General features: G+C 39.3%; 1 protein-coding gene across 2 annotated transcripts in view; it reads right to left on the bottom strand.

Annotated features, from left to right (window-relative positions):
- Positions 1 to 21,203, bottom strand: part of CNTNAP5 (contactin associated protein family member 5) — a 796,957-nt gene that overhangs the window by 412,525 nt on the left and 363,229 nt on the right. For both annotated transcript variants that reach the window (XM_047084746.1, XM_047084747.1), the window contains exon 5: positions 12,813 to 13,016. In XM_047084746.1, coding sequence (XP_046940702.1) covers positions 12,813 to 13,016 — 204 coding nt within the window. The remainder of the gene's footprint in view (positions 1 to 12,812; positions 13,017 to 21,203) is intronic.

Raw genomic sequence — 21,203 nt, 5'->3', positions numbered from 1 at the left:
TGTGAGTTCTTGCCATTTGTGAAATTATGCTAACGATTAAAAGATATTTTTTTCTTTCTCCCTCCTCCCCTCACCTTCTCCATTCCTTCTTTTTTTCTCTCCTTCCTTCCTTCCTTCTCCCCTTCCTTACTCCCTCCCTTTCTTCCTTTCCTTCCATAAAAAGGCACTGATACCAGGGCACTTGGGTGGCTCAGTGGATTAAGCATCTGACTCTTGATTTCGGCTCAGATCATAATCTCATGGTTCATGGGATCAAGCCCAGGATTGGGTTTTGTGCTAATGGCACAGAGCCTGCTTAGAATTCTCTTTCTCCCTCTCTCTCTCTCTGCCCTTCCCTTACATGCCATGTGCTCACTTTCTCTCTTTCTCAAAAATAAATATATAAACATTAAAAAGAAAAAAGGCACTGATATCTACCTGTGCTGGCTATAGTGATATATAGTGGCATGTGATATGTAAAGGAGATAAAGGAGATACAGAGTTAAAAGGCTTATTTCCCTCCTTGAAAGTCTTAATGTGGAGTCTCTCAATAAGTAAATTGATAAAAAGTATGCTGCCGGTATATAGCATTTAGTGCCAGGAGCCAAGCAAATGCAGGCTAGGCAGCTGTGAAGCTCCAATGGAGCCGTGACAAGTTTAAGATTTGGCTGGAAGAAGGAACACCCCCACACAGCCAGGAGAAGCACGTGCCAAGGCTAGGAGATAGAGGGGAACGTGGTAGGGGAGTCCACGCAGCAGTGTGCCATGACCACACCAGCCTGGCTTATATCATCTGGGAATAGTGTGCTAGTGTGTGCGACATAACCATGCATTTCATTTACCTTTAAGGAATGGGCATGTGGTGAATTAGTAAATCAGAGATTACTAACTCAGATTAACATCTAAGAAAACAATTTATTAATTTATTAGGAACTCAAATCACATTGAGGGTGAGAGAGGAGCGTCTTGGAATTTTTGTTGTTGTTGTTTGCTTACTCTTATATAAAAAAAGATTATTTTGGCAGCTGTATGAGAATTTGATCAGAAGGCAAGTAAGACTGGCAGTAATCCGATGGGGGACCCAGGGGCTTAGGAAAAGAGAAGGCATAAAGGATGCATTTCCAAGTGTAATAAGGAACTAACATGTGGCAACTTCACTTGGATATTTTCCCTTGGATATTGGAGGGGGAAGTAATAAAGGAAGAGTCCCCTAGGGATGACTTTTAGTTTAGTTTTTTTTTTTTTTTTCTTGAGCAGATGCATGAAAAGTGGTACCAGTCATGAGATAAGAAAGAGCGAGAACATCTCCCTCTCTATCTTGCTCTTTTTCTCTCTCTCCCCATAACACACACACACACACACCCTTTATTTTTAAAATAAAATTTTTCTAAAGGCTAATGAACTATGAAGGAAACTTAGTGTGCCTTATAAACAGTTAGTTCCAGGTAATAAGCCACGTGAAATTAATAGTAGAGATTTCACTTTGGTATGTGCCTCAATTTTTTCCTTAAAAATTAAAAATGCATGATGTAACAATTATTTCTAAACAGTAAGTCACAAACATTAAACATTTGAAAATGTAAAGCCACTGCAAGTCACAGAATGAAAAAAAAAAAGGAAAAGGAACCATATCCTTTCTTCCTACTTATTTATTCTATGTGCTGCTTTTGGTGGGTTTTGGAGATATACTGAGTTCTTTAATAAAGCCAAGGATAATGATTAAAGCAAAGTATTTAAATATTTTTTTCTGTACTATTATTCCAGCTTCCAAAGGTAAATTTAATTACAAATGGGTCAAAGTGACTATATATATATTTTAACTTTCTGGATTCAGTAATGGATCTTCCTCCATCCTTGCCTCCATATGCTAATCTTCCATGTATGTCCTATAAGGAATTGCTGTTATTAATGTCTTCTTTCTCCTTCCAGGAAAAACCTGAGGCATATGCAAGCCAGTGTGTGTGTATACACACACACACAATTTATTTATATATACACATATATATACTTTATATATATGCACTCTGTATGCATATATAACCTATATGTACATATATACTTTATATAAATGCAATACATACACACATTAAATACATGCATATATAGCAATATATGCAAGACTATATACACACATATGCACACATATACATATGCAAAGATATTCTTTATTTCTCGTCATTAATGTTTTACCTTAATGATGAAATACAGTGCACAACTTTTGTGTACCTTTTCATTTTCCCTTAATTTATCCTCGGAGTTTTCTTACATCAGTATATAAAAAGCTGCCTCATTCTTTTCTGCAGCCGCACAGCATTCCATTGAATGATATATGTGATATGCATTTTAACCAGTTTCCTATGAATAAATGTTGAAGCAGTCTCTCTATTATTGATACTTAAAACTTCTCAAATACCTTGTATGTAGACAGCACTTTGGATTTCTGTAACATGCATTCTTAGGTAAGGATCTGGTGGTCAAAAGTTTTCACATATGCAATTTTGACAGGTACTGTCGAATTGTCCTCTAGGAAAGTTGTGACAATTCAAACTCCTACCAGCAAGTTATGAGAGGGATTCTTCTGCACAGGCTTGTCAAGAAAATATGTTCAAGCTTTTGGAATTCTGCCTGTCTAATAGCCAAAAACAGTATATTTCTGAGCAGTTTTAATATACATTTCCCTTAAAGTGAATGATTTTGAAAATATTTTCATTTTTAATTCCTTTTAATGAACTATTTCCTCACATTTCTTGCCTATTTCTTGTGTCAAATTCCTTATCAATTTGTATTTAGTCCATTGTCTGTAATGTGAATGGTGCCAATACCTTGTTGCTGTTCTTTGTTTTTTGCTTTCACTTTAAATTTTTTTTCTATTTTTAAATTTTTTTTGTCATTCAGACATTCTTGGTTGAAAAAGCCACCATTTTCTTTTTCATTTATGGCTTGTTTTATGTATTTTTGTTATACTTTAATGCCCTTCCATTTTGAGATCATTAAAGAATTCTCCCATTTTTTCCACTTCATTTCATTTGAATTTTATTCCGATGCATATGACATAAGGTAGAGTTCCTCCTTTATTTTATCTTTTTAAAGCGTATTTTAATTTATTTTAAGAGATAGACAGCAAGCAGGGGAAGGGCAGACAGAGAGAGAGAGAGAGAGCAAGAGAGCCAAGTAGGCTCCCCTGTGTCAGTGCAGAGCCAGATGCATGGCTCGAACTCACAAACATGAGATCATGACCTGAGCTGAAACCAAAAGTCAGAAGCTTAACTGACTGAGCCACCCAGCACCCCCCATTCCTATTTTGTCTTTTTAAATAGCTAACTAAATGTCCCTGATCCGTTGTTTTAAAATCCTTAGGTGATTTTTTTTTTTTTTAAGTAAGCCAGGTGTACAACTTCCAAATGTAATACTAAATTGGATGAGTTGATATGTTACCCTGATTGGATCAAGGTTCTCTGGGCATGTATATTGGGATCTTTAAATTCTGAAACTTCAAGGAGTAAATTTGCAAGTTGGCTGCTACCACCATAGTCTACCTACTTCTATCCACTGGAACCACCATCACCACCATTGTCATGCCTCAGAACACCTGGGAAGAGGAAGTAGCTTCTGTAATCCCATCAGTACATACCCTCATCAACATTAAAGTCAGCCTTCCTCTCCCACACCCTAATCTTACTGCACCAAGTTTGCTATTTCAGCCAATAATCCTGCTCATAATTTTAAAACTTCAGAGGAACAACACTGTATATCTTCTTAAATAAAAGGCAGCTACTTCTGTCTTACTGCACCTAATGAAAACATGAACCTTAATTAACACACTTATCTTCTCATGCAAAATAGGTTATGAAATTTTCATGAATATTTATAGCAATTTGTTGACCTGCCCTCAAAGGTGAATTAACATTGTTCCTTCTTTACATTGTTTACTTACCTGGTCAAATTTATTTATTGCCCAAAAATAATGCAAAAGAAAATCCCACCAATTCTTTTGGAAAAAAAAAAAATCAATACATACTTAGGAACTAAAAAATGTTCGTAACTTTTTACTTAGTAACCTACTTTCTGGAAGTCTCTTCTAAAAAAAAAAAACTAACTAAAATTAAAATATGAATGTTTTAAAAATATCTAATAATTTAAATATTAGAGATAATGTCTAATCGTTTGGAAAGAGACAAAAAAAAAAAACTTTGAGTAAACTTAGGCAGAATCACCAGATGGAATATTACATATGAATCTAAATGATACATACAAAGTATTTATATCATTTCGAAAGTATACTCAGTAGTAACTGCCATTTTTTGATAACATTAAAAAATAACATTTAATAAAAGGGGTATTAAATAGTGTGCACCTTCCTGATTTAAATTATAAAAAGGCAGGGGCGAAGCCTGGTGGCTGTCAGTTAAGCCTCTGACTCTTGATCTCAGCTCATGACATGATTGCATGGTCATGAGATCAAGCCCCATGTTGGGCTCTGTGCTGACAGTGTAGAACTTGTTTGGGATTTTCTCTCTCTCTCAAAAAGAAATAAACATTAACAAAAATTAATGTTTATTTCTTTTTGAGAGAAAGAGTGAGACAGAGTGTGAGCAGGGGAGGGCCAGAGAGAGGGAAACACAGAATAGGAAGCAGGCTCCAGGCTCTGAACTGTCAGCATAGAGCCCCAGGCGGGGCTTGAAATCACAGACCAGGAGATCATGACCTGAGCTGAAGTCGGACGCCCAACCGACTGACCCACCCAGGTGCCCCAAAATAAATAAATATTAAAAAACCTTAAAATAAATTATAAGAAGGTAGGATAGAAAAGTATATATAAAGACTAAGTAACAAGTATGGAAAGGAAACAGATAAGCACTACGTGAAAATGAACAAAAAAATGCATTTACTAAAATATTAAGAGGCTTTGATTTCTTTTTTTTTCCCGCTGTTTTTAGAGTGGGCATAACTATCTTTGGTAATGAGAAAAATAATAAAATTCATTAAAAACAAATTCCTTATCATGCATTCCTGGTTCATTGAAAACTATATAGAAGTGATGTGTAAATTACTGACTATTCCCTGCAGTACAAGTTACTTCTTTATTAGCAAAAAAGTGGAGGATGTGAATGAATTTCACCCACACCTCCATCAATCATCCTACGCTAACATTCAGAAATCTTGTATTAAAACAAACTGAGTGAAAATTAGTTTGTTTAAACAATTGGGGAAACAGGGAATTTCTGAAATTCATCAAGAAGGATGTTTTGAATTGTTCCTACACTAGATGTTACCATAAAGAAAGATGAATGTTAGTCCTAGGAAATGTTCTATCTTACCAAGACACGTCCATTATTAGAAATTAAGAAACACTTAATTCTCAAGAGATTATCAAACTCTTTATCCTGAAATACATATTTCAAGTTTTTCCTCAGTGGCAAGTGAGGTTCAACCACTAGCTTTCAGTAGTTTCCAATTTCTTAAGGCAAGATAAAAATGCCCATGGGCAACTGTAGAGGTCAAAGACAAAAATATGCAGAAGTTACCTTTTAGACCAGGAACATGTTAGGGAATAAAACAACCTTTTACTCAAAAACAAAAACAAAAACAAAAAACCACTTGTTTTCATGTGGTTTGAGATACACTTAAAATGAAACAATGTAAATATTCTCAAGGCCCTAAAGCAGGTAACAATTTTTACAGGAAGCTTGTAATGTTTCCAAAATATTTATGATTTAATTTCTCATCTTTGTCCCCTGCCAACATACTGTGGATATGCATGTCAATTTCTCCACCCTTAGACTTAACATTTTCTGTCTAAGGGCACACATTATTACTAGGTTTTCACCCAAAGTCGTCTTTGTTTGGATCTTCTTGCTTGGTCTTATGTTAGGAGTTCAAACATAGATGCCACATCACCTTTCACAATTGGTGAACTTCAGATCACCTGAGCAAAAGGGAAAGGGAACTCTGTTTCAGATTGTATTTCTGCAAAAAGTCACTCCTGGAAAGGGCTTCATTTACTGTTCAGGAAATAGGCGGCCACTCGTATGGAAGTCTCTAATGCCTGCCTCCATCTGACCTTCAGAACTAACCTTTCCACCTTTAATTTTTCAGATTATCAACATCGGTATTCACTTATATTATAAACTTCTCACATAATGTGAGCACTTTATACATGTTGTTTCAATCGTTCCTGACCAAAACCCTGCAAAAAGCTCTGTCAAAGAAGACACATGACTCACCCAAAAACACAGAGTTAGGGTTACAACCCAGCTCTATCTTATTCCAACACTAATATTCTCACTGCTACCCTTATTGGAAAAAAAGAAAAAAAAAGATACATTCACCCTCATTTCTTACCTTCTGCATCCCACCATACACATGTGTGAGTTATGCAGCTTAGCTTAGCAGGAAAGAGTCTGATGGATGAAAAGCAAAAAGTTGTGGAAAAGAAAAATGGGGCAACACTAAGAGGGAAGCCTAAGATTTAGCAGAAGAAGGCAAATTTCAACTCCATGGGCTATCCAGTATACAAAGACCCTTGTTTGGCAAGATGCAGGGCTAATGAATATTTTCCTAAGTGCTCAAGTGAGACTTTCTGGAAAAAAAGAAAAAAATTTAAAAAATTAAAAAAAAAAAAACCAAGAAGCTAACAGTAAGCCATATGATACCGGTGGATTTGACTCTCAAATCAGAGAAAATATTTATGTATCACTAAAGCAATGAAACACACTTCTTTAATTGTTGGGGAATTTCTAAAATTCATTCAATAAAACACTTGCCAGATTTAGGGATGGTTGTTCAAGTCTGACCCCTAATTTGTATCCATCTTCTGTGACTGCTGCTATGTTAAAAAAACACTATCTTTTTTTTTTAATTTTTATTTAATTTATTTTTTAAATTGACATCTAAGTTAGTTAGCATGTGGTGCAACAATGATTTCAGGAGTAGATTCCTTAATGCCCCTTACCCATTTAGCCCATCCCCCCTCCCACAACCCCTCCAGTAACCCTCTGTTCTCCACACTTAAGAGTCTCTTAGGTTTTTTGTCCCCTTCCTTGTTCTTATATTATTTTTGCTTCCCCTCCCTTATGTTCACCTGTTTTGTAACTTAAAGTCCTCATAAAAACACTATCTTAATACAGTTATGGTATATGGTTTTGATAATACATAATTATATTTTTAAATTAAAATTAAAAAGGTAGAATGTAAATAGAAATAATTAGTTTACCAGGTTAAGAACTCCCTGAATACAGGGACAGGTAAACAGAACTTTTAACCCCCAGTGGCTAGCTTAGCATCTGATTTAATATACTTGTTCAACAAATTGTTACTACATTAGTGACAAAATTTATGGAAAATGGGATGCACCTTATCCCCATGATACTTTGAAACACCTGTCTTCCTCTATTTTTCATAATAAAATGCCCAGGTAAGTCGGGGTTCATCCATAATGCTTTTTGGGCTCCTCTCTCCCACCCTGATCCTTCCATTGTCACAATTTAACATATGAACTTGGACTTCATGATATTTAATATATAATTATTTCATAAAGATTTATAACGTCTTAATTATTAATGTCAGGGCATTGGGGTAGGACTGGAGAGGGTTCTAATCCAAGGTCTAACATAATGCCACTGTGTGTTCTTGGGCAACTGACTATACATCACTGACCATCAGTTTCTTCATCTGGAAATGGGTTTGGATAGTTTTTTAGGACTATCATGTGATTTTAAATGAAATATGTATTTAATGTATCTGCTACACAGCATAAGTGCAGGCTCTCAAAAATGGCAACATTTAAAATATCTTCCATGCTATTCAGTACCAACTCAGAAACATGATAAACATTTTATAAATACATGTGGGTTGACTTATTCAAATGTCTAGATTTCAAAAAAGTATAGTAAACGTCCATTTTACTTTTTGGAGAATATGCAGATCTATCACCTACATCTCCAGATATGACAATAAATTGAATATTCAATCAAGTGCTCGGGCCTCTGAACCCTATGCTTGCTCCCCCAAGGACACTGCTTTACGTGTGTCTATGCTATTCCAGGATTCTCACTTTAGTACTGGTGTATTTACTGCACATTGCACATTCTGCCTCAGTTCAAAGGCACTGAACTCTTGTAAGGATGAATGACCAACATGTACTATTGATGTCTTGCTTAGTTCTTACAACAGTTTCCCAGTCATGTAATGTCTCAGCTCTTTGATTCTCCCACCTGTATGTGTGGGTTTGTGCCGTTGGAATTCTGCAGGGGGCAGACTGCCACAGGTAGTGTGAATGAGATGTGTACAGAGTGAGAAGAGGAGTCTCTATGATCTCCTTATGAGAAGAAATCTCTTTCCCATTAATACTTTTAGGGAAAAAAAAAATATTGCTTTACCCTAAGAAATTAATTAAATGAGTTGACCTAGGTCAATTTCACCATAGAACTGACCTGTCCAAGTCAGTCACAGTAGAGGTAACTAGGCAATGTGAATCAGCCAGGAAAGAGCATCACTTGAAAAGAACCACAGCCCATAGACTCCCAAGCAGGCGCCTTGGCAGCTGTCCATGGTGCTGAACCCCTCCACTCTTCTCCTGAATTGCTGAACTGTAAAGTCTCAGATTAGATAAGGACACACACTGGAGAATTGTCACTAAAGGAAAGGCTGCTGGAGTGCCCATGAGAGCTGGGCAGGGAAAAAAACAAAAAACAAACAAACAAACGAAAAAAAAAAAACAAGAAAAAAAAACAAAAAAACAACTACCTCTTTCATTGGCCTAGCACTATACTTTAGCCCACTATCTTGGATTCTTGGATTCTTCCTCCCTCATTCCTTCTCTCACACTCCTGCTTCCCCTCCCTCCCTCTCTGCCTCTTCCTCTTCCTGTCTCTTTCTCTCTCTCCCTCTCTCTCCCTCCCTGTCTTCCTTCTCTCCTTTCCTCTCTGCCTCTTTATTTCTTCCTCTCTTTCTCTCTCCCTCTCCCTCCCTTTTCTCCCCTCATTCTTCTCTCTGCCTCTTTCTCTTTCTCCCTCCTTCCTTCTCTCTCTGCCTCTCTTTCTCCCCCTCCTCCCTCCCCCCTCACATCCATCTCTTCCTTCTTTCTTTCTATTCTTGATTCATTTCTTTTACAAAATTTAAAATATTAAGAGGTACACATGATCATGCATAACATGAATTCTTTCTATTCCGGAGGCTGTGTGGCAACATAGAAAGAACATGAATTTTGTATATGTTTATATAAATATTTAAGAAAAAAACACTTGAAAAATATACTAAAGCATTAATAGCAGAGATGACTGAATTGTAGGATTTCAAGTGATTGTTTTTTCTTAAATATAATGATTTTATTTTTTCTTCAGATTTTCTAAAACTGACATATTTTATAATCTGAACATAACAGTGAAAAATGGATTGGATATAATACATTTTAACAGTGGCAATACCTTATAGCTAACTGTGTGAACTGAAGTGATTTATTCTTTTTGATCTTAATATTCCTTATGGGTAATTGGGCTAATTTGGGTTTGTTCACCTAACAGGGCTACTTTGAAGATTGGCTAGGATCCTAACACATTGTGGGGATTTTATAAATAGCAGGGCGCCATCATAGGAGAGAGAGTGGCACATGAGGGAACCAGGTACACAGGCTTGGGGTGAGCAAGCCCAACGGTAACAACATGCATTGTGCCAGCCCCTGCTATTTTAGATGGAACCCCCCTTTTTCCAATGTATTCATTTTTAGGCAGGTGTTTTCCTAAGTTCTGGAGCTATAGAAATGAACAAATGTTGTCCTGCCCTTTTGCAATCTACATGACAGATTGTCTGTTATGAGCAAATCAAAGCAGTTATCATCCCCCGTGCCCTTAACTTAGTGCTTCCAGAGATCTGCTGCCTATTTGTGAGGTAGGAAGGGCTAAGGAACTGATACGTGGCAGTGTCTCTCTAGAGAAGAAACATGCAAATTGGCACTGATTTATAGGAAAGTTAGGTGGCTGCTTCAAACAGGGAAGTACAGGGAACACTCAAATCCACAGCATTTCATTTTCTAAGATGAAGAAATTCTCAAACTATGCAGACTATGGGGCGCCTGAGTGGCGCAGTCGGTTAAGCGTCCGACTTCAGCCAGGTCACGATCTCGCGGTCCGTGAGTTCGAGCCCCGCGTCGGGCTCTGGGCTGATGGCTCAGAGCCTGGAGCCTGTTTCCGATTCTGTGTCTCCCTCTCTCTCTGCCCCTCCCCCGTTCATGCTCTGTCTCTCTCTGTCCCAAAAACAAATAAACGTTGAAAAAAAAAATTTTTTAAACTATGCAGACTAGATGAAGAACGTATTCTCACTACTGAATCATTCACTCAATGAGGTTTTACTTTGTCACCATCCTGATTAGAAAAACAGGGCACATGGAATCTGGGGAAAAGAGACTTGCCTTGTTTTTCATTGCAAGGAATAGGTCCTATTTATTTCATACACCATTTCTTTTCAGGAAGGTTGGCATGGAGAAGAGTACAGGGCATTTGGATATTGTTTGATGAAGAAATGAGCAATATTAAGAGCTTATCTTTGGGATCCTTCATTAGGTTCACTTACTGACATGGAATATTAATTTATAATATTTTTCGTTTTCGTGTCCATGCTCTACAAGACAGTTATTCCTTAGCCCCGGATTCTACATAGGTAAACAGAGGCTTGTGGGTTATGTGACTTTCCCCATAACAAATAGCTGGCACGTGTCTGCAATGAAAACAGTTCTGTTGAGTGACCACACCTACTCCTTTCCATCATCCAATACTGTGAGTGAAACTGGTTTGCAACACTGGATTATGCATGCTGGAGCAGAGCATTGTAGAGGGACAGCATACATAATTGGGAATGGCAGCAACTGGCAGACTGAGTGTCATCAGAAGGCGCCTGCTCTGGCGTTGACAAATAATTGTAACTTCACTCACAACGCACAGTGCTCTCTGAGGCATGGCCAGTTGAGGGGCTCCACTCCATTCATCCACAGTCCCTTCCTCAAAATCGAAGGCCAGTTAATAAACTGATACATCTTTTGCTGAATATGTGTATGCCCGCCCTTCAGATAATTTATTGTTGAGTTGCTTTTGCATGTATGTTAATACAATTAATCAGGTTACTAGCAAATCCTCTTGCTGCTTTCTTCTGGGTAAAATTCTGCTTCTAAGGATGCTTTTGGTGGATATTTAATCTAATGCACTAGATGTCAATTTTATGAATTAAACTTGGGATTCCAGATGTTTTCCCTGTTACCCCTGCCAATATTCACCATGGTGGGTAAGAAGATACTCAGAAATGACTCAAAATAGAGGCTTACATAGTTTGGCTTTTGGGATGAGTCCACACTAATCTTTATTCTTATGTCTCTCCTCCTAATTGTGAAAGTATACTTGAGATTTTTTTCCAGTTTTCCATGCAACTTGAACTTACAAACTCAATTCTGCTATGACTGTCCTTCTTTACTCTGATAGCGAATACTTAGTGATAATTATCTTCCACAAGTACCATAACCGCCCCTTTCCCAAATGCTAACAAATATGAATGAGAGGCAGGGAATCATTCTCATAAGGAATGGCACTTGCTGTTCCTTCAGCATGGCTCATGTTCTTTTTGTTTGTTTTGTTTTTTTGTGTGTGTGTTTTTTTTTTTTTCTTTTGGTTTCTTTCTCTACGGAAGAGCTTTTAGGTTTGCTTTTGCACCTCTGGGAATTCTGCCCCCTGCCGTCAGCACTTGTTTCACTCTTCCTTCAGAAGTACCTTTGAGCACACAAAGGAGGCTGTTCCTTTCTCTTTTGTTCCCTGGAATAGGAAGTTGATTACAATGATGGCCTGCCTGTGGTGAGGCCATGCTGGGTGCCAGCCCACAGGAGGAGGCCAGTGTCCTCAATGCACAGAAGGCAGGAGGACATTCTGTACCAAATTAACTGGTATTTGGCAAGTCTAGGGTTCATCCTGGCACAACCAGGGCACTTGAAGGAAACTGTGTTTGCCTAGAAACTTAGACTTTCCCACTATACATATAACCCTCTGTCTCCCTTCAACCAGAAAAAGGACAGAAAAACAGAAAGATAAAGAAAGAACAAACGAAAGAGAGAGAGAGAGAGAAAGAAAGAAAGAAAGAAGAAAGAAACCAAATAAATTAAAATGTGTCTTCTCTATTTTTCTCTTGGGATTCAACTTTCATAAATGTACCAATTTATGATTGGTCATAAATATACCAATCAGAATAGATTATGAGCAAGCCTCATTAAAATATATGCTCATGGGGGCGCCTGGGTGGCTCAGTCGGTTAAGTGTCTGACTTCAGCTCAGGTCACGATCTCGCGGTCCATGAGTTCAAGCCCTGCGTCGGGGTCTGGGCTGATGGCTCAGAGCCTGGAGCCTGCTTCCGATTCTGTGTCTCCCTCTCTCTCTGCCCCTCCCCCATTCATGCTGTCTCTCTCTGTCTCAAAAATAAATAAACTTAAAAAAAAGCTGCTGAGGATTCAACTCAGTTTAAAAAAATATATGTTCATGTGTGTTAAATGTGCTCAAATTAAATTCTATTACTAAAAAAGATAGATAGATGATAGATAGATAGATACATAAATACATGATAGCAATGAACTTGTAGAGCTCCCTACTTGCCAATACTATCTTGTTTCAAAGAATGCTATGTACAGCTTAACTATTTCACAAAATGGTAATTTTTTCTTCTCTGACATGTAAAAGGGGAAAACACCACTTACACTGAGCTCCAGCAATTTTCACCTGATACACCTGGGCAATAAGGAACTGTGACCCACTACAAAATGGAGTTCCTGCTATCTCTACATAGAAAGGAGCAAAGCCTGACCCTACCCAAGTTGAGGTGTAGGGCGAGCCTCCCCTTCTGGAGCTCCAGAGTGATGTGGTCTCCACGTTGACCTTCTCCATGGAACAGGACCCCATCTCCTTGCATGCTCTTGAATTTCAGAGAGATCACATCTTTGAGAGTGCTCATCAGCTTCTGATTGAACCTGTACAGAAGGGAGCTTCGGCCATCAAAGTCAGCGACATCTGACTCTGGGCAGAGAGAGAGAAAGAGAGAGAGAGAGAGATCAGTTAATATCCTCATAATTGCTCTTCCTGCTTCCCATCGTAGTTGTTGTCCAAGTTATAGGAATGTTCTTGACATTGGGAAGGTCCCATCTCAACAGGAAGCATATAGACTAGACTCAACTTAATTAGACTCAGGGGGGATTATTCATTTATAAGCAAGCATCACACACTGAATCAAAGTGAACTGATTAGTAGCCTGGAAGTAAAACCCCTCATTAGTGATATGTCATATTTTGCTTGAGGGGACAGGGTGAGAATACCATAAGTACCTACATCAGGCTCTACAGTGTCAGGTGCCTGGTAGTAATAATCTTTCATGATTGATCTTCATTATCAATTTGCTTCTGATATCTGGAGCCACTTGACCTCCTCATCTCAGGTTCAAGGTTAGAGACGGAAAAATACAGTCTATCATTCCACAGTTAACTGAATAGTACTGTCTTCTTAGAACCTGTGTTGAAAAATATTGTGAGGTCTCCTCTGAGTTCAGTGGAAAAGAATGTGCGGTAAAGGAAAACTTGCTGTTTGTATAGGGAAGGCAAATATATGGCACCCTTACCATCCCTGACTTATCCTGTGTCAGTGATAGCTCTCATTTTAGTTTTTATATATAAAAAGTGTTCAATTACTATTGTTAAAGCAAAGAAGAGAAAGATCGTGATTTAAATCAACTCACTTTGTAGATATGTATAAACATATCTGAAAATTGTATGTCAAAATGGTAATAGGGATTCTCACCTCCCCAAAGAAATTATAGAAATGACAAGTAAGTATATGAAAAGATGCTCCACATCATGTGTCATTAAGAAAAGGCAAATTAAAACAAGAATGAGATACTGAACCCTGATAACAAGAAATGCTGGTGAGGATGTGAAGTGACAGGAACTCTCATTCATTTGTGGTAGGAATGCAAAATGGTACAGCTGCTTTGGAAGACAATTCGGTGGCTTCTTATAAAACTAAACATACTCTCATCACACTACCCAGCAGCCTCACTGCTTGGTATTTACACAAAGGAGTTGAAAACTTATGTTCATGCAAAAATCTGCACATGGATGTTTATAGCAGCTTTATTCATAATTGCCAAATCTTGGAAGCCACCAAGATGTCCTTCAGTAGGTGGATGTATAAATAAACTGGTATATCGAGACAGTGGAATATTATTCAGCACTAAAAAGAAATGAGCTAGCAAGCCATGAAAAGACATGAAAGAAATTTAAATGTGTATTACCAAGTGAAATATGCCAATCTGAAAAGGCTACTGTATGATTCCAATGGTATGATGTTCTAGAAAAGGCAAAATTATGGGGACGGTAGGTTCACCAATTGTAGTAAATTTACCATTCTGGCAGGGAATGCTGACAACAGGGGAGGATCTGTATATGTGGAAGCAGGCGGTATGTGGGAAATCTGCATACCTAATTTTGCTGTGAATCTAAAACCACTCTTTAAAAAAGTAAGTCCTTAAAAATAAGTTAATAGATACTCTACTTGGGAGGTGTTCTATGTTATTTTCACATTAGTTTTCCTATTTTTTTTTTAATTACAAGAATTTTTACAATGAACACTTATTACTTTTACAATAGAAAAAATTCAAGACTATTTAATATAACTTGAAACAGATTCATTATTTACCATCTTATGTGGGTGGGACAGTGGTGAATGGTGTATGGAAGGGGTGGGATTGGTCTTATTTGAAACCAAGCACTCATAAAAACTCAATTTTTCATTATTCATCAAGCAATTAAAATGCTCGGCTTGAGCATACACAATGATAAATTAAGTATATTATTTTGGCCAAGGATCTAGAAACATTCTTTGTAAAGCCAAAATTATGAAATGAAATCATACTTTCACTGTAATTAGTTTTAAGATGCAATTTAGCAATTTATTCCTAAGGAACAAAGTGATTCAAACCAAAAGGTTGCTGAGGACTCCTTAGACCCTAGAAAGAAATACTCCAGCTACAGAGGTTTTCATCAATTCCCACCTTCCTTAGACCCTTCCCATACCACCCATCGCTACCCCTACACCTGTCCCCTGAACTGGACTCCTATCCAAAGCAAATGGAGCCACAGACAACAATATGTCATCAGTTATGTTGTAATGAGTCCATGCGTAGATAAGGTCATGGATTTTAAATAATGATAGTCATAGCTTGCTAGCTGAGTCACCTTGGGCAACTCTATCTCTCTGAGACTTGATTTCCTCCTCTGTAAAATGGGGTACTTAACATTCTTCAGAGAAGACTGCAGTAAGAGTTAAATGTGCTAATACATATAAAGTGACAATACGTACAAAGTGATGCCATCATGTCTGACACATTGTGTTACATCAATGATAGGTAGTAGGGGTATTAATAAGATTGGAATGACTGGAGGGACCTGAGTTCCTAACCAGTCCAATCTGGTGGGTCACACTCCACTTTCTCACCCAAAATGGTGCTATTCCATTTTTCCATTTTTTGAGTCAATGGATTACTGCCCAGGGGATGCCAAGTTTGCCCCAGCTTCTCACACTCTATTTGCAATTCTTCATGAGTGCTGGGTGCATACATTATGAATCAATTGTCCCCCTCTGTCACTGCACCAGACTCTGGGTAAGAAACTGGGTCCTTAGGAGCCTGCTGTTGAGTGAATTGATACAACACCTACTATTTATGGACAGCCATACTAGTATGGGCTATTACGAGCTCTAATAGAGAGTATACCCAGCGTTATGGGAACAGAAAGCTGAAACACTCTATTGTCTGTGGGTGTGGGACAAATGCTTTCATGAGTAAACAGGGAGTGTGTTATTACTTCACAGACACACCTTGTGCCTTGTGTCTCAGCATGAAGTACACAGGAATTCTCTCCACTCCACGGCCCTACTCCCCTCCCTCCTGATCCATCACAGCATTTATGACCTGCATTATGTTCCCTCTAATGTCTGGCTAATCTAGTAACTAACTTGGTGATATAAGTGTTGATGACCTAGGTTACCTCCAAGAAAACACATCTCCCTATTGCCACGAAACCTAAAGGAGATAGAGGCAATCGACAGGAACAAAAACAACAAATATTGTTGGAAGTCTAACAGTCCTGGGTTTCAATTATGGTCTTGCCATTTATAAGATGGAAGATTTGAGGCAACTCAAGTGATGTCTTTGAGCTTCAGTCTTCTTATCTGTACAATAGGGCTAAGCAAAGCCCACCCTACAAAGTCGTCATGAGAATTCCATAAACCGTACCTGGAAACGAAGAGTCAGTATCTCACGCCCCTCATCTCATCCATCATTAATCCAAAGGCATTACTTACAGTGGTAAAGATTTGCGCATGGTATGAAGACGATCCAAAGAACACAGTTGATTCAGTATCTGTCATATCACACTGAGCAGGTATGCATTCAAGCCTACATAATCACCTTCATAGTCTTAAAATAGCCTTGTAACTGCTGTCCCTGATTGTACGTTTGCTACTTCCCTCTGACCCATTCTCTCATCTTCATAAAACATAAGTAACATTACCCATCACCTTCACTAAAGCCCTTCAGTGACCTCCCTTTACACTGAGAATTAAATTCTGTCTCTGAGACTTCCTGTGATCTGGCCTTCCTGCTTTCCCACCTCATCTTTAACTTCCTTCCCCAACCCTGACTCCACTGTATGCACAATGTACTTTCAACGTACATGCATGTGCAATGTGGGGGGTAGTCTGGATATGTAGAGAGCACACGCCATGAGCCCTGTGATGTCATGTATATCTATATCTGTATCTATATCTGTATCTATATCTGTATCTATATCTATATATCTATATCTGTATCTATATCTATATCTATATCTATATCTATACAGATACAGATATAGATTTATGTGATCTTGATTTCAATCAGCCTATGAGGAACCTACTATTTGGGTTCCAGTTTTACAAGTGAAGAAACTGTGGTTCAAAGAGGTGCAGAAGTATGAAGTTAGCAAGGGGCAGAGCCGGGATTCCAACCTGCCCCACCTGACTTTACCCACTCTGCATGTGCTGAGCACTTACACGAGGTCCACCCCTGTCTCACTGACACTCATTTCCAGCTGTCAGGCAGGTGCTTGGCCATTCCATAACGGGTTAGGGATTAGCGAGTTTTCCCTAAATGCCCTGATACTTCCTTCACAATGCGCCTCCCAAGTGGTATTTGACACTTGGTTGTTTCCAGCATGACAGAGCATCCCATGAGGGCAGGGGCCAGATGTGTATTAACCACCTCATTGACTCAGAGCCCAGCATTGGGCCCAGGACATTATGCTGTCCAGAAACACCTGTGAAATGACTTGGGGGCCCAGTAAGGAAACCATGCCCAAAGGTATCACTGCCGATTGTCCCTTAACTTCCTGTCATGTTACCTGTCCCCACCATTTAAGAGTCTGGCTACCCATTCACACTCAGAGGGTTAATTTCCCTGGAAGTACATGCTCAGCCACCTGGGATGTGACAAGTGCTTTCCCTGCAGACACATGCTCGCCAGCGCAGAGGTGAAAGGCCCCCTCTAGAAAGACAGACTTGGCCTGGTGCAGAGTGGAGGCTTTCCACCCAAGGCCACCAATGACTAATGAGAAAGACACTTTGACAATCCAAGAGACTTCAGGCAAACACACTGAACCTTTTGAAATATGGAGTCACACGTAAAATGTGTCAACCATTTCTCAGAAGAAGAAACAGGAAGTTAAAGAGAAAAAGAAAAGTTTACAGAAAAATGAAAATATTTTTAAATTGTGGTTGTGAAGAAAAACAATTCTGTAATACACTGCTTTTCTCTTTATTTATTATTGTAATCACTTTGTCCTGATTCTCTCATTCAGTACTTTCAGGATTTAATTTGTGGCATGGGGTCTGGTTACAGACATGAACACCTTCATTCATGTTTTACAAGCAACTGAAAGAAGAATCTTTTTAAAAATACCAAGAAAAAGAAAAAAAAGGAAAGGAGGGGAGAGGAGAGGAGAGGAGAGGAGAGGAGAGGAGAGGAGAGGAGAAGGGAGGTGGGAAGGGAGGGGAAGGGAAGGGAAGGGAAGGGAAGGGAAGGGAAGGGAAGGGAAAGAGAAGAGAAGAGAAGAGAAGAGAAGAGAAGAGAAGAGAAGAGAAGGGAAGGGAAGGGAAGGGAAGGGAAGGAAAATGAAGTGTGTTGCAAGGTGCTTAATGGGTAGAGATAGGCCCCTACTGGCAGGTGGAAAGGTATGTAATCACCTCAGAATATAGTTTTAAGAGCACCAAGAAAATAACTGACAAAACTAAATATATCTTTTGTGTCCTTTATCACAGCCTCTCTAAGCCACCCATAGAAATTTCTTACTGTGGATGAAGTAATCCATTCTCTAGGGGAAAAAAAAGGAGCAAATTAGGACATATTGCCTGATTTAACGTTCTTAACAGCGCTGCAACGTCCATATTTTTCCCTATGTGTAACATGGGGAAGCCAAAGCACAGAAAGATTATGTACCTTGCCCAAAGGCATACACATGGTAATAAGTTGTGTGACCCGGAAACCATCAATGTTTCCTCTGAAAAAATGGGTGGGTGTGAGGATACAACAAAACTTACATCTCATGTCCAAGGAGAATGTACATGACTTTGTACAAGGAGAATGAATCATGCTCTAGAGAGTATGTATGTGTGTGGGAATGTGAATACAAGAAAGGAGATGCCAATTTAAAAGGGAGATAAGGATGGGACTCCAGGCTGGCTCAGGGTGGGTAAGCGTCCAACTCTTGATTTTGGCTCAGGTAATGATCTCATGGTGTGTGGGATCTAGCCCCACATTGGGATTGATCTCATGGTGTGTGGGATTCTCCCTCCCCTCTCTCTCTCTCCGCCCCTCCTCTGCTCTCTCTTTCTCTCTCTCTCAAAATAAATAAATAAACTTGAAAAGGAAGATAATGTTAAATAGGAAGTTTTCTTTTCCTTAAAAGTTGATATGAATTTCCCTGGTGTCCCCACTCTGTTGTACTTCTTTTTTCACTCAGAGCAGTGCTGTTCCTAAGAGGACCAGGGAAACCACACAAACTTCTGAGAGGCTTTTTTTAGGGTAGACGTGGAATGCCTTTCCCACCCTCACTATCTCCACTAAGCTCAAACCCCCTTTCTTAGTATATTTCTGTGGTCTCACTTCAGTAAGACATTCTTATATTCAAAATGTGTTGACCTCCCTCAACACATGTGATCACCCATGTTCAGCACAGGAAGACAGTGATAAACTCCACTGTATTGTTTGGTCAGCCCACATTCCAGTCCTGGCTACCCGTCCTGCCCCTCCCCAGCGGCGTTCCCCAATTTCTTCTTGCAGAGAAGACAGCTGTTAGATATTTAGTCCCCAGAGTGGACAATCTTCCTCTCTCTCAAAATCAATTTTTAGGATCTCGTTACTGTGAATTTAATTCCATTCAATTTGTGGCCCATTAAGGTGGTTATACATTGGCAGATTTCTCCAGAATATGAAGGAGATCCCATGTGGGGACCCAAAAAGGTGCAGGATATGGGCAGGTAGGTCCTACAGCCCACAAAGCTGTCCTTTTAGGTCAAGATAAAACCAGCACATACTCCCCTCCATCCCAGCGGTACTGAGAAATGCCAGCACTGGCCGATTTCCCACTGGGCCCATAATTGCTGACCCAGCTGTCAGAGCTTGTTTTCTGAGAAAGACAGAGTTCTGGAGGCATACTCTGGCATATTTGATGGATGTTGGTAGCTTGTCAACAAACCAGCTAAAAAAAGGGCTCCACTGAATTAAAGATTCCAAGCTCAAATCCCCAAGTGAGCTGAGAAGGATGCTGGTGTGGGCCCAGGACACAGAGTCTGTTTTCTCATAGACACAGAAGCCCAAGCTCAAAGCTGACAGGAGACACCATCGATTCACCCTGAGACAATTAGTCCCACTCAGACTCTTTGGCTGTTCACAGAAAACATGATTTTCAATACAATCACAGGTTGAAGCTTATCTTATGATACATTATATAAGAAAAATGATTATTATTCAGACCATATGCTTGCACCGAGGACTCGGGGGCTTTGGCTAGCAATCCGCAAAGCGCAAAGGTTTCCACAGTCGGCTCGCACTTACACAGATCCTCTACCAATCCCAACTTTGCCAGGCCTTATCAGAAGCTAATGATAACCTCAGATGAACTATGAAAGCAATGTCAGTTTCCAAAGTTAGCACTGACAATCCCTAAGAAGCGCTTTCCTCACGGAACTTCTGACATTTCTATGTACGATAGACAGCAGGGAAAGCACAGAATGGATCTCAAGAAGACAACATAAAAAACAGCCAGAGTACAAAAAAAACCCTAAAACAAACAAACAAAAAACTCTGAATTTCAACCCTAACTTTAGCAGATAGAATTTTTAGCTCTGACAGTCAGACTTGCCTTCTTAAAACGCCCAGGGATTTTTGGATATCTTAGACAAATAGACATCTCTGAACACACTTGAAGTTTGTAGCTCAACTGGACTGTTCACGAGCTACGAAGAATTATACCCAAATAATGTACTCACTTTAAGGAATTCTATAAACAGTAGAGATGCTTTGGCTGTTTATTCTTAAGTCCACTGGCAGATCTTGGGCCTATTTTGTACTCTTTTTGGTCACTATGCTGAGCTATGAGATGCAGATGATTGAGACATGGGTCGTTCCATCCGGGGACACAGACACAGTGACACAAACACCCAGCAAATGAATCACTCTGGTGGAGTAGGAGGTGATAAAGGGAAGCATAATTACAGTCTGTTTAACTTTCAGCCCAAGTAGACATATGTGGGATGGAAGGGGAGCGTTGGACAACTAAACTGTTGTCACAACAGTAGGCCCAGGACTGGGTCACCCCAAGGAAAAAGGTACAGGGAAGGCCACGGGAAGTGGCAGGTGACAGCCACTAAGGCGTGACAGGTTAACAGAAGGTTTTGTTAAAGGGGTACTGTTTCACAAATCTTATTCACAAGTCCCCAGAAGGAGGCATCAAGGCAAAGCCCAGTCCTGAGCAGGCAGCCTTTGGTGTGCAAATAGCATAACACAGTTATGAACTGTCTGCTTGCCTTCCAGATCGCCAGTAACCTTCAGCCGCAACGCACAAACATTCCCCGTGAAAGGGAGTTCGAACAATGAGCGTCATTTAAGTAGGAGGGTCA

Source organism: Lynx rufus, unplaced genomic scaffold (assembly GCF_022079265.1).
Source record: "Lynx rufus isolate CCGP_SWC_20201006 ecotype Redwood Valley unplaced genomic scaffold, mLynRuf1.p SCAF_2, whole genome shotgun sequence".
Lineage (NCBI taxonomy): Eukaryota > Metazoa > Chordata > Mammalia > Carnivora > Felidae > Lynx > Lynx rufus.
The sequence above is the reverse complement of the archived record's forward strand: the minus strand, read 5'-3'. Positions and strand labels throughout refer to the sequence as shown.